The sequence below is a fragment of the Mycosarcoma maydis genome, chromosome 13 (genome assembly GCF_000328475.2).
Source record: "Mycosarcoma maydis chromosome 13, whole genome shotgun sequence".
Taxonomy (NCBI): Eukaryota; Fungi; Basidiomycota; class Ustilaginomycetes; order Ustilaginales; genus Mycosarcoma; species Mycosarcoma maydis.
Window position 1 is genome coordinate 81,867 of NC_026490.1, and position 17,035 is coordinate 98,901.

Sequence of the window (17,035 nt, forward strand, 5' to 3'; positions counted from 1 at the left end):
AAGGCGCGCTCGTGAATGCCTCCGCTCACATTCACATATATGCGTCTCTTGATCTCTCTTGGTTTCTCACCTGGCCGAGCATTCACGATTCTTACAAGTTGATTATTGATTTGATTGCCATCTTTGCCAAGATTGTCGATCTCTTGTGCTTCTCAGCTGTTCAGTTCTTCAGCTGCTCCAACAGCTCCTTTGCCTGATCGTACTCGACCTCCTGATCCCAACTGCCCCTCGTCTTGGCTAGAAAGCTTCGTACCAGGCTCCTCGCTTGGAACCTCGGTTCGGGCGCATCGATCTTGGCTTGATGCTCCGTCTCGGCCTGTTGGTGCTCAGCCAAGTCGAGCAATGCATCCACCAGATTGCTGAGATCGTGCAGGAGTGCGAGAAACACATGTTTATCCGTCTGGAGCTCGGCTTGCTCAGCTTCGGTGAGCGCCGAGTTGTACGCGTCGACCAGAGCATGTTGGACCGCACGTTGGCGTTGGCCGTTCCACAGCAGCAGGCGAGAGTAGAGCTTCCAGATGCTGCTGCTCGTTGAGATGCGCGGCAGCAGCGTTTCGTCAAACAAGCGCTGTACGGCGGGGAACAGGCCGAGACCTGAATTCGGGTCGAGTTTCGGCGCCACCGGTGCAGCTAAGCCTGCGCCTGCGTCATTGCAGTGTTGCGCCAACGCCGATTCGTACGTCTGTTGCGCATGCAGCGCTTCCGCTTCCAACGTCGCTTTTGGCGTTCGCGTCACCGCGTCCACGAGTCGAGCTAGCACACCAACGTCGACGCTCTGGGCTCGTTCGGCGTCGTTGGTCTTGTTGCGCGTTTGGATCTCGGTTACGCGCACCATGGCGCGCGTTGCTTCGAGCAGGTAGCCAACGTCAACGCACACAACCATGTAGTTGTACCACACGCGCCAGTTGTCGTGTGCGAATCGGAGCGATTGTTGTAGCGAACGGTGCGCGAGCAGTTTCAGAGAGTAGGCCGTCGTCCTCGAGCCACCCAAGCCACGTCGCGAGCGGGGCGAGCGTGGCGAGCTCGACACTTGGCCCGGGTTACGAAGTCCCACCTCGGTCTCGGCATCGCTGTCGTCAGCGAGCGAGCTGGCATCCGTTTCATCGCTCGAAGACACTTCGACACCGGAATCGGATTGCCAACTGCCACTCCAGTCGCTCTGCCCTTCCTCATCGTCATCGTACGCTGCGCCAGCACCATCGTCCCACACCCTATCCGCTTCTTCTTCAGCCTCGAGGATATCCGGCAGCCCACCCTGTGCTCCTATCCTCTCGATCCCTGCCGCACCTGCATCCGCATCTGCATCCGCGTCCGCACTTTCCACCATCCGCAGGTAGCAGCTCGCCAGATTGTTCCAACTCTCCATATCTTCATCGTCCAGCGCCGTGCAACGCCGGAAACACTGTGCACCCTCGTTCCACTTTTCGAGTCGCATGTAACAACAACCGAGTATGAACCAACTCCTCGTATACAGAGGATTGATCTTGAGCGCGTACCTTAGCCACTTGCTCGCCTGGCCAAAATCTTGACTAGTGAAGTACACACCGCCCAGACTCCGAGCAGCACGTGCCGAAGACGACGCGGATACTTGCCATGCTTTGGAATAGTGCGCCAGCGCAGAGGCGGGCTCGAGATCACCCAACAGGCACCACAGCTTGGCCTCTCGTGCGCGATCCATGCGCCGATACATGATCTGTTGCGCTTCGCTCTGGCTGTCGAGCTGTGCATCTCGTCTTCGGCGCACGGCCACGTCGACATCAGCCTCGACCTTTTTGCCCTCCAGAAGCTCGCTGACCACCTCGACTGCTTCCTGCTGTCGGCCAAGCATGCCTAAACACTGCACCACCTCTTCCCACATCTCGATGCGTTCAAAGATCTCCAAGGCGGATCGTGTGACACCGATACTAGCATAGCGACGAGCGAGCTCCGCCTGCATCTCCCACTTGGGAGGCAGATCAAGCGCGTGGAAAAACTTGAGACGCTCTTGGATCGACGAGTCGTTGGTCGGCATCTGATCGATCAGCGCCTGCAGCTGCAACACGGATCTTTCGACCGTACGTGTTCGTGTGGATTCCAGTCGTGCTCGTAGCAAAAGCGACATGGTGTGCACCGTCCAGTTGCGAGCATGCGACACGACGCGTGCGATAAACATTTGCATCTGATTTGCCGTCAAGCCATGCGCAGCTTGGGTGTTGTGAATATTGAGGCAGAGCGCCAGCAGTGTACACTGGTCCAGGACCGCTAGCGGTGGCTGAGCGTTGGGATCGAGCTCCAAAAGGTCGGCATCGGTGTCGTGCTGACCGCTAGCACCACCAGAGCAGGCCGCGTTGCTGCCAGCCGTAGTCGACGTGAACTTGGTCTGTTCGAGAAGCGTATCGTCGTTGAGAGCGTACGTTGACGGCATACCCGCCACTTGATCCTCAGCGTTGGCCTTGGCGGCGAAACCCGTCTGCAACTCCTCTTGCTTCTCCACATGGGCGCCAGCCTGTTCTGGCTGTTTCTCTGATATCTCGTCCTCTTCGTCTTCCTTACCACCATCCGCAACGACGCTCTTGGCCAACAGCACCAATTGTGTCTTGTCCTCTTTTTGAAACTTGGTCCTCTTACCGAGCGCACCCGACATGCGGTACCTCAACCCATTCTCCTTGGCCGCGTTGACAAACGTCTCGGACGCCTCCCTGTCGCTTCCTAGCCTTTGCAGCGCAATTCCGCGCTCCAGAATAAGACGCGACGAGAGCGAGGCCCACTCGCTCTTCTTGGCGTCTGCCGCATTGGCAGGCTTCCCAGTGGCAGCAGCACGAGCTGCCAGGACATCGCACAACTTGTTGACCGGCTCAAATACCTTGTTACCAAACGCTACAGCTTGGTCGAGCACGTGGCTATGCACTGTGAACACACGCAACCTCCACCAAGCTAGCGTCTCGACGTGTACTTTGGCCGTATTGCCATCTGGTTGGTTTGGGGCTTGAGCCGACCAGAGTGCGTCGATCACGAGTTTGGACAAGACTAGGAAGAAGGGCACCTGACACAGATGGTAGGCGGGTTCGCCCTTGAATGCGAGCGCTTCGAGTGATGCACTGTGGATCAACTTGTTGGTGGCTAGGTTGGCCTTTTCCTCGGCGTCCGTGTCGAGCGGTCGAGGAGCGAAGGCGTCTGGCGAAGATGCTCGTAGTAGAGAGACTGGATCCAGAGACTCTGGCAATTCCGGGCCCGTCCAGTTGATCTGCACAAACGCATGCAGAGCACAGACGGCTATACAGAGGATTTCGTACCTCTGCAATTCGCTCGTAGCTTGGGTCGCCACTACGGCGTTGATGTGTTTTTGAATCGCGAGTAGGTCGAATGCGGTACTGCCATTGCTGCTCAGGTTCTGCGCAAGCTGTGTGCCGATCGGTTTGAGCAGTCGAGACGCCAAGTCCGACGTAAGCACAGTGGCAAAATCACCAACAATGGTTTTGTGGACGAAATCTGGGACGCCAGCTCGTTGCTGTTGGTCAAGGTTGGCGAGCGTGTTGGTGATCAGATTCCATTGAAAATGATGCGGGGAAGCATGACCGAGCTCAAGACCTGCAACAGGAACCTGTGCACCGACCACTACCGCGGGCTTTGCAGTTGTCGATAGACGAGAAGCGCCGCGCAAAGCACGATACATGGAATCCAGGTCCGGGAACGTCGGCACGAATGCATCGTAGTTGGGTGTATTCGCCTCATCGTCATTCAGGTCGGATTCTTGCGCGTCTTCTAGTGCGGCTGTCGCATGATCCTCGTCTTGAAGTTGAAACGACGAGCGCGGGTTGAGCCAGCCGACAGCACCAAGGTCTACCGAATTTGTCTTGGATTGCGTGAGGTTATCGGTCTCGAGCAGGATGGCTGCCAGCATGAGATCTGCCAGCTCCCTTGTCACGATCTGCGAGCATGTTGTTGATGCTCCACTTTCGACAAGTTGCTGTTTGGCCCACATGGCGACGAGAGAAGTCAGGCTAGGCTCGGCTTCTCCACCACCGCTCACCGGCTGAGGACGAGGCAAGAGTGCCAGGTTCAACCTCTCGTTGAGGCTGCCGTTTTCATCATGCATCTGCGTGGGCAGCGTATTCTCGGTATCTACCACGCCGAATAACTGTGCGCCGTGCAACTCCAACCACTCTGACCACGCTTCCTCCCCGTTCTGTTCTGCTGCGCCGCCTACAAGCACTACCCTTTTCTTAGACGTGTATGCATCTAGCGCGTTGTACACTTGGTCATCTTGAAAGATTACATTGTGCTCGGCGATGAGTGCTGCTTGCAAGGCAAGAGCTAGCTCTGGCAGGTCGTCGTTCAAACATGCGTGGCGAGCGGCTGATAGCACGGGCACGTATCGACGCTGCGTGTGCTGGCTTGTGTCGAGGTGCTGCTGTAGGTAGGCGAGGCTGATTGCGGCTACCGCCTGATCGAGCGTGGTGGTCCGAGAGGTGATGATGTAGACAATGTCTTCGTTATCGAGGCCTCCTGAGGCGAGCAGGGATTTTGTGGTGCGCAGGAAATGGTTGACGGGCGTATGTGGTAGTGCGCGTGCGAAACGGGAGGCGCGAACCGCACCTACTCGGCTCATGCTCGAGTATATGAAACAGCCAGCTCTGTTCGGATGCTGACCGGTATCGTGTGTGTTGTCCTTGGTGGCAATGGTGGTATGACAGTCAGAGACTCCCCACATACTTCCATTGTTCACAAGCCAGGACACGACAAGAAGCGCAACACAAATTATCAATAGAAGGGAGAAGAAAAAAAATCCCTCCACTCCATCAAGAGGAAAGAGATTCACGATTAGTCGTGCGTTTTCCAACGCTGCTCAGCCAGTCACGAGTATAATTCAAAGCGTCGCGCTTTCTCGCAAAAAATTTCAACCTTCGTACTTCTTGCAAGGTTCTCCGACTCCCGGCCGTCGTATTCGTCGAGCATAACTCCGGCCCTGGTTCATTGGTTCATTGTGATTGATTCACGGTTCAACACGTTACCCTGTCGATTTGTAGAATAGCCGCAGGCCGGATGTGTCGCTCACTCAACCACCATCGTAAATGTACCACTCGTGACTCCCACTCTATGACCGTCGTGACGCATCGGCATGAAGCTCTCCAGCAAAGATGCTCGTGCCCTGATGGATCTGAATTCATGCTTCGACTTAGGCTGACAACACGACCAAGGCACGTCACTGAGCCATACGGGAAGCCTTGAATCGGCTCAGCTTGGGTTTTGGTGGATTCGCCTCGCACTCATCCGCTTGGGCCTCGTGAGCCTCGTTCGCACCACGCTCCACCTTGTGCTGCCTGGTCACCACTGGCGGCGGCGCCTGACCGCGCTCCACCATCTGCTTGGTTCTCTTGCTCTCCGCCAATCTCGACGCCTGTTCGGGATGATTTTTTTTCCACTCCAATCTCTCCAAGCGGCTACGCATCACCATCTCGGCCATTTCGTCGTCTTGGTCGCTCTCGCCTCCATCGAGCTCGACAGGCCCGCTCGCTTCTCCCTCAACCAGATCGCCGTTCTTGGGGAAGCGAACCGGAGCTAGTTGAGGGATGATCATCACAGGTGCGCCGTCGGATGGTTCAACGTTGGGTTGTGTTGGCGTGCGGTCCATGTCGAATGCGGCTGAACGCGCGAGATTGTTCGACGATGCGGTTTGAGACGGACCGAAATTCTGAGCTGATGACAGCACGTCATCTAGATGGTGGTTGTATGTCTTTGTGCGACCACCTGCGATCTTGTGCTGTGCGAGCGACGCCTTGAAGCGTGAGATGCGCGAGCCAGAGCCGTGACCACTAGAAGACGTGTTGCCTTGGTACTCGGCGTCTTGCACAGCCGCATCGAGCGGTACAATATCCATCTCGTAGTCGTCCTCTTCGTCCTCGTCGTCCTGGGCGTGCTCCCGATCGACGTGTGCTCGTGCTGCAGCCATGATCGCGTCACGCTTTGCGTCGCTGCCTTGGCTGGTCTCACCACTACGCGGCATCGCGAGTCCCATGGCAGCCATCCTTGCTCGTGCCTGCTCGTATTCCTTGAGCAGCTCAGGATATGCCGACAAGCTCTGTTGATCCGCATTGAAACTAGGTGCTAGCGCCATGAGGTCGTCTGGATCGTAGTCAAAGTCGTCATCTTGATCGTCAAAATCATCTTGGTCATCAAAATCATCTTGGTCGTCAAAATCATCTTGGTCGTCAGAATCGTCTTGCTCGTCATCGTCGTCCTGATGCACGTCCAAGCCGCGACTGTCGATCGCAGCAGCGCGCCGAGATCGGTTGGAGAGGTACGAGTCAAAGTAGGCATCCTCTTCATCCGTGTCGGCGCCTTGGCGCTGGATTTTGGCATCTTGCTGCTCGTCGTCCAGTTCGGTGGCGTCATCGACATGTTTTGGCAGGTGGTTTTCGAGCGCAGCGCCAGGGTTGATCTCCGAGACGCGCTCTTGTTCATCGTCATCATCACCAGCCGTGGCATCGGCAGGCACGTCGAAACGCACACGACCAGCTCGAGGCACATCATCCTTGTCCAAGGGTCGAGCCAGCTTTACTTGTAGGTCCGACTCGTCCTCCGCATTCGGCTCGGGCTCTTGACCTTGCTGCCTCTGCTTGATTTTCTCCGCGTACGCCTTGGACGGTCTCGCATGTGGGACGGCGGCAGAAAGACCCATGTTTTGTCGACGTTGGCTTAGCTCGTCATCGCCCAGAGAAGCTCTGTCTAACGCCGACATGCCCAGAGACCGTGTCGGAGCAGTGGGTATGCTATCCGCTTCTTTTCGCGGCACGCGCTGGTTGGGCACGAATTTCGAACTTGTAGGCTTCTGGTTCAAAAAGCCTTGCTTGAAAGCGCTGAACGTGGCATGTTGCGCATGCGTGTTGACCGGCGTCGAAGCATGCCTTGGATCCTGCGCCGGATCGCTGGTTTTGCGCCTTTCCAATACGCTGTGACCAAGCGCCGGCTTTTCGGCAAGTCTCAGCAGCCGCTCGGACTCGCGCTCGTCTTGTTCGTGCTTGGCGCGTGCAGCAATCGCCTCTGGAGTACACCATCGTTTCTGCTCCTCGTGCGCCTCTTGCATCTTTTTGAGTACGTCCGGAGGTGGAGCGTTTGGATGACCCTCAACCACATCTGGTCCAAGAAGCTTGACGATACGCTCCGCCTCTTGTTCTACACCGATGTCGTCGCGATGACGCTTCTCTGCTGTGCCCGATCCGGACTGGAGCGAACGTGAGGTTGCGCAAGAACCAGGCGCCGGCTGAGATGGCGTGACGCGATCTTGGTCGTAGTTCTCCTTGACGCGGATACTGGATCGCAACGCGCGCTGCAGAGGCGTCATCCCGGAACCAGCGGTTGCTTCTGGATGCGCACGCTCGGGGCTCTGTATGCGAACGCTCTTTTTGGTCGGCGTACTCGTCCCGCTCGTCGCAGCACTCGACCCGGCATCTGTGAGTCGGCCAAGTAGTGAGCAAGTGCCAGTCAAGTCACTGCTAGCCAGGCGTGTAGGAGTCTGACTTCTGGATGCTCGTTCTGTATCAGTGGGAGCGATGGATTTCTTCTCTTCCTTTTCGAGATCTTCCCATGAATACGAGCTCTTGATCGCGCCTGGGCTGGATGGATTCAGATTGAGAAAGCCATGACGAATACCGGTCGAACCAAACGAGGGACGTTGGACAACCGACGGACGTGCTGCGCTTGGCTTCAGTGCAGATTTGGGCGGAGGAGGCCTCGCTGCGGATACGATTTCCGGGAGTGATTTTGATTTTGACTCATCGTCTGGTGACGGTGGTGGGCTCGGAGTGCGCGTGCGCAGGACGACGCGGGTCTCTTGTGCTGCAGACTGTGCTGTCTGCGGCGAGGATGCTTCTCTCGCAGTGGAAGCAGTGGCAGATGTTTGTTGCGTGTCTCCTTGTTCCTCGTCCGAGCCGTTTTCGTTCTCTTGCTCCTCGAATTTGCTCAGCATATCATGCAGCCATCGTCGACGTTCCTCCTTGTCCATAGCTGCTGTCTTGTCTGCACGCACAAACGGCTGCATATATGCCTTGTTCTGCCTCGTCGCTTCTTGTTCCGTAATCCGCTCGACTGGTTCGTAGAAAGGCAGACCTTCCTCGTTGAGCACCTCGTTCTTCTCGTTGACCATGTGGTCTTCAGCCTTGGCTGTTACAGTAGTCTTGTTGATCAAAGCTTGTCGTCCGTTGTGCAACTCGCCAGGTAAGCGCTCGCGTAGCTGAGCAGCGTATGCAAGGTACCGTGACTTTCTCGCCTGTAGTTGCATCTGCGCGTCTTTGATGGTGACATGGACATACTCGACCTGAATTGTCCGGCTAGGATCTGGCAGTCGCACGCTCACGCTAAGTTTGTCGTCATTCGCTGGCGCTGTTGTCAGCATCGGCAGAGCTTGATCTTCCATTACGAGTTGATCGCACACCGACAGGCCGTGCGGATCTTGGCGCATCAAGACACGCTCGGAATCCAACACAAGTCGTGCAGGCCAGAAAGCGAGAGGTCCAAGAGGTTGTAGGATGCGTGCAGCCTGTGATGTAGACGCAGGCGTTCCAGCGTGCAGCTGATGAGCTACTTGAATGTTATCCAGTTGCAGACAGATGCGATCCACATTGGCAATAGCTTGTTCCAGTCTGCTGAGCTGCGTCTGTTGAGATGCAAGCGAGTCGGTCGGTGCAGCAGTATCAGCGCCGTGCTTCAAACGACCGTAGTGCGCTTGGAGGAGTGCCTGAGCTGTGGCCGAGATCTCGGAAGCGTCAAATGCATCGGTCGAGGCCATAGTTGCGAAGGAAGCACGAGAAGAGCAAGGTGCTAAAGTGTCCAAGCCCATCGAGGACAGTGACGGTGTCATATTGACAAGACCGTTGCGGGACTATCGCGTCGTCGTCAGTTTGCCGTGCTACGAGCTAGCTAGAGTGATGTTGAGAGTTACGAGGGCAAGTTTGGGAGCCAACAAAAAAAGTACAAGGCATTCCAGAATGACGCACTGCGAGCTGGCAGCCTGCTGCGATTCCTTAGACAGCGCTCGTCGTGAACCGTATTCGTCGAGGATCTCTGGCTATTGATTCCAGCGTACAGTCTCGATGCGATCGGAACAAAGGTAGAGATGCGAGCTTGAGACCTCCCGATTTGTGCGTCGCAGTGTATCACGCAACAAGTGAGCGAGGAGGGCGAGGTTGAGTTGGTATCGTGTATCACGTATGGAGACGAGGGTGATCTCTAGTTTTTTCTTCTTCTCTTGCTTTCCTGCATTGCGAATCGTGAATCACGAATGTGGAGAAAGAAGCAAAAGGCAAAAACCGGAAGCCACACGAGCAGACACAGCGAAAACGGTCATGTGCCGTTCACGCTTCTTGCACTTGGCCGACTCTAGCCGAGCCCAGATTTAGTCACTGAGTCATTGCAAGACTAACTCACGACTAAGATAAACTTTCGTCCGTGTCATGTGTGCCGTGTCGCTTCGTAATTCGTGTGCAGCCCGCAGTCACCAGCCACGAGTCTGATTCGTGATGCACAATGAATTGATTAGTGTGAGCAAACACCCAAGCACAAAGTCCACCACACGTGACACTTTACGACTGTGACTGTGACTCACGACTGGCAACAAGTAACCTGATAAATTAAACAAGCACAATACCGAAGCAGAGCCACAGATTCACGTGATTGACAGAGCAGCGCAGCGACGATAGGATGGTCAAGGGCGGCGTCAGCGATAGTGTCCCTCGCATAGCCCATTCCTCTCAACAGAGGACAACTGGATGTGGACAAACAAACAAATGCATTCGAGGGCCATGGATCAAAAACGTAACTAGGTACAATTGCATGGGGGCGAGAGAGATGCTAATGGGAGGACAAGGTCACTAGGATAGGTGAAAGCTGGTCGAGCCCTCCTTCATGGCCGTCTGCAGACGTTCGCGCATTTTGTCGCGCGACGAGTAGTTGGGCATCTTGAGATAGTTGACACAAGTCATCACACTCGGCAGGTAGTCATCCGGCGTCAATGGCGCCTCGTGCGGACGCTTGACAATCGTCAGTTGCGGGTGTAGGCCAGAAAAGCCTCCAATAGGCAGCTTGGGCGAACCAGTGAGCCACTGCAGGAACTCGCGTCGCTGATCCACATCGAATGACGCCATGATGGCCACAATGTCGCGGAACGTGGGCGAGTCGGCGTTCAGTCCGTGGTCCGGTTTGACACTTGCCACCAGCGTCGTCTCGCTCCAGTCTTCCTCTGTATTGCCAAACAGCATCACAAGCTCATCCGCTGTGAAGCTCGACATGGCCGAGATGGGGAAGATCAAGTTGAAGCCTTGGCGGAACGCGCGTACAGCGGCACGGATGCCCTTGTGCAGCGTCATGTCGAGCACCTCGGAGATGTAGCGCTCCACGTTGGCGCTTGTGACGTTTTCGTCTCGACCGCAAGCGTGCAGCTCGATCGACTCATAGCCGGGCAGGGTGAAATCGAGCCCGAGCGACTCTATCTCACCCGCTGACATCTTGCGCATCGCTGACAGCGATCTAGCTAGTGTAGCGTCAACGCGCGACAGGGTTGCCAGCGTAGGCGCCACATGCTGGTTCAACACCGCACGCAGGAATACGGGCGAAAAATTGCAGTCGATGATGCGCGAGTCGAGCAGAGCCTTGGCGACAAACTGGCCCAGGATGCGGAACGCCTGCAGACGCTTCTGCACCGATCCTGCATCGTCACTGTCATCGTCCTTCGCGTCGTCCGCCAGCAACGGAGCTGGGAACAGACCCAGCGGACTGAATACATATGCACTGCCATCCGCATCCGACCCACCAGCACGGCTGTCACGCCACAGCTTGAGATCGCGACGGGCAAATTCTTTGGACACGAGCGAGTAAAACTCGAGCGTTGGGCCCAGGCCTGTCCCAACCTCTTCAAAGTACTCGACTTCCAGCACCGACGAGTTGGATCCGTACAGCTCAAACACCTTGAACGCCGAGGCGAGCAGGTTGCCTCGCGAGATGCGCACCTTTTGTCGCTGCAACCGACCGAGGAAGCCAAACGAGTCGTCCAGTCGCGACGAGCTGGTGCTGCCCGGCTCCTGGCTGCGACTATGCAGCGCCTGCCATCGAGTCAGCAGACGTGCGTAGCCGAACGACGTCGACTGCAGGAAAGCGAAGCGCGCCTCGAAGGGGAACAGGAACGGGAAGAATTTAGGAAGGTCCGTCGACCAAGCTGGCAAGCAAGCGGACGCGACAATCATAGGCTCCTCGAGCTGGCGATTGAGCTTGGCGGTGAGCTTGTTGTTGACGAAAACCGACTCGGCTAGCGCAGACGTCGCCGACAGAGCGTGCATAGTCTTGTCATTGATGCCCGCACCGGTGCCATTCACGCCTGCACGCGAAGCCTCTCGCCATTCCATGTTGAGCGAGTGCAGTACCGCAAGCAGCTGAAGCAGCTTGGCGTACGGCGCATCTTCCTTGATCGAGCCAGGCAGCTCCACCGAGGCGTTCTCGGCCGATGCGGGCTCGGGCGTCGGTTCCGCAGCGGGCTTGGCGGAGGCACCTGGTACCTTCTTGTATCGGACCGTGTATACGTTGCTCCAGATGTGTCTGCTCCCGCTGTACAGCGATGAGACCGCATTGGCAGAAGAGCTCTGATTTTGGCTTCGCGCCTGCGCGCTCTCAAATCGATGCACTGCTCCGTAGATGGTCGTGTCAACGCTGAGCTTTTCCGAGCCGATTGAAAACTCGAGATGCCAATCTGAAGGCTTCTTCTGCAGCGCCGACGCGTACGACGATGGCTTGGTCGGGCTTGCAGTCGACGAGCCCGATGCAGCAGTGCCGGTACCAACGCCATCGGCGGCTTTCGGAGTGCTGGCACCATGGCTGGGCGTCGCAATCCGAGTGCCCTCTGGCGTCTTGGCCACAATCTTTCCGCCTTCCTTTTCAACGTCGAGATTGACCGTCTTGTCTCCAATGTCGATTTGGTTGGCGGTTGCTAGGCCATCAGCTGCACCGCCGGCACCGTCGGACGGGATTTCGCTCTGAAGGATCTCCTCGTCAAAGCCTTCGTCGTCGGTGAAGCCTTCATCGTCGTCAAACTCGGCACCCTGAAGCAGACCTTCCATAAGCGAACGGGCAAGCTCCTCATCGGATCGTCGGTTATCGCCCGCTATGTTGGCATTGCCATCGTTGTTGGCCGTTCCGTCGGCGTCAGTTGCAGCAGAGGGAAATGCCCCCTCGCCAAAGAGGTGTCGAGCGACGGCGCGAGCTTGTTCACGAGCTTCCGCTTCTTGTTCCTTGCCGACTGTGGAAGAGCTGGAAGCTCCATTCTGCTTCTGCTCTGTCTTGCCGCTACTGTTGTCCTTGCACTTGCCGGCCTTACCGGCAGGTGCGTCGCCCGTCCTGCTCGAGCTGCCTGCTTCTGTATCAGCCTCGTCGACCGCTGTCTTGTCGGTTGAGCTGGAGGCATGGGCGTCCTTACCGCTGCTGCTGCTGCTGCCGCCGCTAAGCTCGGGAAAGCCACCCGACCCAGTTGCAGCCGCAAAAGCAGCAAGAACGGACGAAAGTCGCGATGAGGCAGACGAGCCTGCAGCGCCGGGGCCAGGGCCAGAGCCAGAGCCGGATCCTGATGCAGATGCACCAAGCGAGACGGCAATCTTGGGTCGCAGATAGTCGCTCAAGGACTGGAAAGTAGCAACGGCATGAATCGTGACAATGATATTGTTGCAGCTACGCGGAATATCGGTCGAATCCTCTGCCTGCAAACGCAGTCGCAGCTGACGGCCAAGCATAGCACTTGGAGTTCTTCGCATGTCGTCACTGCCACCGCTGAGCGCGGTGATGATTTCAACATTTTCCAGACGGCTGAGTGCTTCTTGCAGCCTCCTAATCAGGACAGAAGCGCCGTTTTGGCCTGTTTTGGCGTCCGTGTCCATCAACGATGCGAAGAGCAGCGAACGCCTGCGTTGCAAGGGGATGTCTCCTTCGCTGAGGGTAGCAAACGAATAGAGGGACTCAACCAAGCCGGATCTAAGCAATTCGAAACTCGAGATCGGATCCTGGCTGCGAGAAAACAACGAGGCGACTTGTTGAAGCACGTCTTGAGCGTCAGTCTCTTTGCCTTCGGCAGCAGCAGCATAAAGACGCTTGACGAGGTCCTTGATGTGATCAAGCGCCTGAGCTGCACTCTGCGCACCGTCCGAAGAGCTGGCCTCCGCCGAGAATTTGTCGCGCAAGACACGAGCTCGCCAGATGCCGGCGTCTGTCGCTTCGGTCGAGCTTTGCGCATTGAAAGCAGAAGCCGATGAAGAAGACGACGAAACGCGGTTGCCGTGCGAGTCGAGCGTAAGGACTGTTTGGCTCGAGCCTTGGGTGGCCGCGATGAGACGAGCCAAGGCAGAGCTCGAAGACAAGCTCATACCGGCAGCGTCTAGGGCGGCATCGACAACTGAAGGGTCCGCGCCAGAGCGGGACAGAGTGTAAGGCTGAGCAGTGGTGCTTTGCTCAGTGTCGGCTGTAGCGCCTGTCGACTTCTCGACGTTTGCTGGGCGAGCCGAGGGCTTCTGGGATGCAATGTCGTCGATCTCCCACATGACACCTTCGCGTCGGAGCAGCGGTGTGTAAACAGAGGGAAGTTTTTCGGTGAGCAGCTCAACGATTTGGAGTGCGCCATTGACCAACGTCGGATGGTCGCGCGACGAGAGGATGGCGGCCAGGAAACTGGCGAGCGGCACCTTGTCGAGCGCCTCTTCGAGCGAATCGGGGTCGACGAAGCTGATGATTTTGAGAATGCCGTTGATTGCCTTGTGACGGACGTGGAGCGCAACGCTGGCAGCGTAGACCTCGACCAATGTGGGCAGAACGAGGTGGGCAAAACGCTTGACAAGGTCGGTGCGGGATTGCAGCATCTCGACGCGTTTGCCTTGAGCAGCCTCACGCGCCACCTCCTTCTCGGACTTGGTGCGAGACGCTTTGCTGCGTGTGGAGCTGGAGCGCGAAGATGCTGGACGAGCGGAGCCGGTCGCAGCAGGAGCGGCAACGTCGGATGGCGCCTGCTCGCTGTCAGTTTGTGACGGAGGCAAAGGAGTCGCAGCCGAAGAGGCGTTGCCTTCACGTGTAGATGGCTTTTTGGCGGCAACGCGCTTGAGGTAGGCCTTCTCGGTGTAGCCACGAGGATCAAAGACGCCATCACGCGGAAGCGGAGGGAGCAACTCGCCGACCAACGACAGAGCCTCCTGAATCTGTTCCTTGGGACGCTGCGCCAAGTTCTGCAACACGGCCATGTCAGCCACGGCGACAGAAGAGCCGGCAATGTCGGCGTCGACGTCTGACACAACAGCAATGGCAGCTGTTTCGGCAGCACTGTCCGGACCAGAAGCTGGCTCGTACTCGAGCTGGACGCCGTGAGTTGAAGGACCGCTGGCCAAGTCAGTAGGAGCGGGGGAGCCAGTAAGCAGGTGGTAGAGTGTTTCGACAATATTGTTCTCGAGGAGCACCACTGCCAGACGTGGACTGCTGCGACAGGCGGTGCTGAGTGCTTTGAGCACATCGGTATAGACACTGGTGCCGAGCGCGGTATTGGAGCTCGTGGACGAAGAGGCTGGCAGGAGCAGATTGTTGAGAGCGGCTAGCAGTTGACCGGTCAAGAGCTGCTCGAGCAGCTCTGGATGTGCTCTGTAGCTTTCGACGATGCGCACAACGCACTTGCATGCCGACTCGACGAGGCGTTGATCGCTGTAGGTGAGTACATTCAGAACGATGGGCATCGCGTCGCGAACCATGGTGAGCGACTCGGGCGTGAGTCTGCGGCAGCAATTGGCAGCTGCGTTCATAGCAGTGCGTTGGATGTGGATGTTGAAAAAGTCGAGATACTGGAGAATCGCAGATAGGCCGCCTTCCTTAACAATGGAGCTGGGATAGTCCTGCGAGATCTTTTCGAGCGTCTGTAGAACCTGTTCGGCCAGGTCAATGAACGTGATCTCCATGAGCTTGGCGTTGAGGACAGGGATGGCGCCGCTGGCGACGACACTGTGAGCAGCATAGGGCATAGCCTCGATGAGATTGGCCAGGCAGCGGCAAGCAAGCAGCATCTTTTCACCGTTGTCTTCGATATCGGCGGCAGCAGCGGCGGCAGCTAGGACAGCCTTCATCTCGTCGTCAAGATCGTCGTCGACGCTGCGGATCTTGGCGGATTTGCCGCCAACGTCGTTGCGCTCCGGCTTGGGTCCACCGAGAATGTAGACGAGCTCTTTGACAAAAGAGTCGGTAGGGAAGTAGCCGGCGAGAGTGTCTTCGGTGCTGACGCTGAGCAGCTCGGACAACTCCTGGAGGGCAACCATCTGAGTCGTGGCGTTCATGTCGTTTCGCAACGAGGAGAGAAGGCTGCGAAACTTGGTGGAGAGGCCCGACATGTAGCCAGCCATGGCACGCAGGTTGAGGCCGAAGACTCCGCCAGCGTGGTCGGGGTGATCGCCATCAACATCACCGTCGGCGTCGGCGTCGGCGTCGTCATCGTCTTCGTCTTCATCATCAAACGTTCCAAGCACGGCGGCTGCTCGTGAGGAACGAAGAAGATGACCATCGTGGTCTTGGTCTTGATCGTCGTGATCATCCTCATCATCGTCGTCGCGGTCATCCTCATCATTCTCGTCGTGGTCCTCATCCTCGTCATGCTCAAGGTCGTTGAGGTGCTCATCATCGATGTGCAGGTCTGCAGCGTTGTTTTTCACGTTGTCGTCGCTTGATTGTTCGACTATGCCTGTGGGTGCGTTGGTGTGGCTCTTGGAAGCGTCCGCACCATGGACGCCGCCAAGTTCGGACATGTGCACGTCGTCGTCCTCATCTGCACCAAGCGAGCCAGAGGCGTCCGAGCACTCGAGTGGCTGAGTGCTACGGGTGGCACGGGTAGAGCTGCTGGCGGAAGCACGCTTGGACTTGGGCGCAGATGTCTTGGGCTTGGCAGATGAGGCTCGAGCCAAGCTGCGAGCATCAGAAGCATTCGAGTTGGCACCGGTCATGGTGGGAATGCAAGCCAATGAAGCGTCTGTGGTGGAGGTCTTGTGGCGAGAACGAAGGGAATAGGGCGAGGTGGAGGCGGAACTCGAAGAAAGGTTACTCGAGCCGGTTGGCTTTGGAATAGTCTTCTGACGCTTGCTGCTCGATTCGCCGGTCAACGCGGACAGAGTGGCAGATTGTGGGGCGCTAGAAGTTTTACGCTTTCTGTGAAAATGAGGGAGGGTCGATGTATGCAGTTGGTGTAGGCGACAAGTCAGCAAGACGTTGCGGCCCATGGGCTTTGCGCCGAAATCACTTTGCGCAGCAGCGATACTTACCCTTTAGCAGATGCCGAAACGGAGGGGGACGAGGACAAAGCGATTGGAGCAGGAGAAGGGTCTGTGACGGCTTTTTCTTTTCCTTTTCCTTTTCCGTTTCGTTTTTTTGCGGGGATGGGTCTGGGGGCAAAGTTGAGGGACGAAGAGGTGGAGGCGGATACGCCAGCGCCGACCCTGGATGGGGTGGAATGAGGAGGCGCCAAGGTGGAAGATGGAGAGGTCGGCGAACGACCAGGAGAAGAGGCAATGAATTTGCGGCTGGTGGAGGGAGGGTAAGAGGCAAAGGCGGAGATGGCAGTGGCAGGCGTTACGGGAGCTGAGAGCTGGCTGTTGAACGAGAAGGAGCTCTCGCTGCGAGCGTCGGAGAGATCGTCAGCGTTCGTTGTAGCAGTAGAAAGCCTTTGACTTCTACGCAGCGTTGAGGATGCAACTGCAGATGAGGCACTGGCGCTGCCAATGGTGGGAGCGTCGGTGGCAGCTGCGCCGATGGCTGTTGCGGATGGGGATTTTTGAGAGTTGGACGGAGCGGACGTAGGCGTGGCGCGGATACGAGTCGAGGAGCGAGCTTTGGACGGGGAGCTAGACTTTGTTGGGCTGCTGCGATCGACAGGCATCGATGGGACCGTTCAGAGAAGCGCTCACAGGGCGTTGCGCGTGAGGGCTCGATAGGACGAGACTGGCACAGCACGATCAAGCAGATCAGAGCGAGATGGATGGTGTGCTGCTGGATTGTGCGTCAAGCAAAGCTA

General features: G+C 57.1%; 3 protein-coding genes across 3 annotated transcripts; all 3 read right to left on the minus strand.

Moving 5' to 3' along the window:
- Positions 1-160: 160 nt before the first annotated feature.
- Positions 161-4,588, minus strand: UMAG_04516 (tetratricopeptide repeat-containing protein EMW1; the record flags this gene model as incomplete). The annotated part of the gene is made up of 1 exon (XM_011392543.1): positions 161-4,588. One exon carries the CDS (start codon positions 4,586-4,588, stop codon positions 161-163), a length of 4,428 nt encoding a protein of 1,475 aa, XP_011390845.1.
- Positions 4,589-5,182: 594 nt separating this feature from the next.
- On the minus strand, positions 5,183-8,764 carry UMAG_04517 (uncharacterized protein; the record flags this gene model as incomplete). Its single annotated transcript, XM_011392544.1, has 1 exon — positions 5,183-8,764. One exon carries the CDS (start codon positions 8,762-8,764, stop codon positions 5,183-5,185), a length of 3,582 nt encoding a protein of 1,193 aa, XP_011390846.1.
- A 1,081-nt stretch (positions 8,765-9,845) lies between these two features.
- UMAG_04518 (uncharacterized protein) lies at positions 9,846-16,900 on the minus strand (the record flags this gene model as incomplete). Its single annotated transcript, XM_011392545.1, has 2 exons — positions 9,846-16,173; positions 16,287-16,900. 2 exons carry the CDS (start codon positions 16,898-16,900, stop codon positions 9,846-9,848), a joined length of 6,942 nt encoding a protein of 2,313 aa, XP_011390847.1.
- Positions 16,901-17,035: the final 135 nt, after the last annotated feature.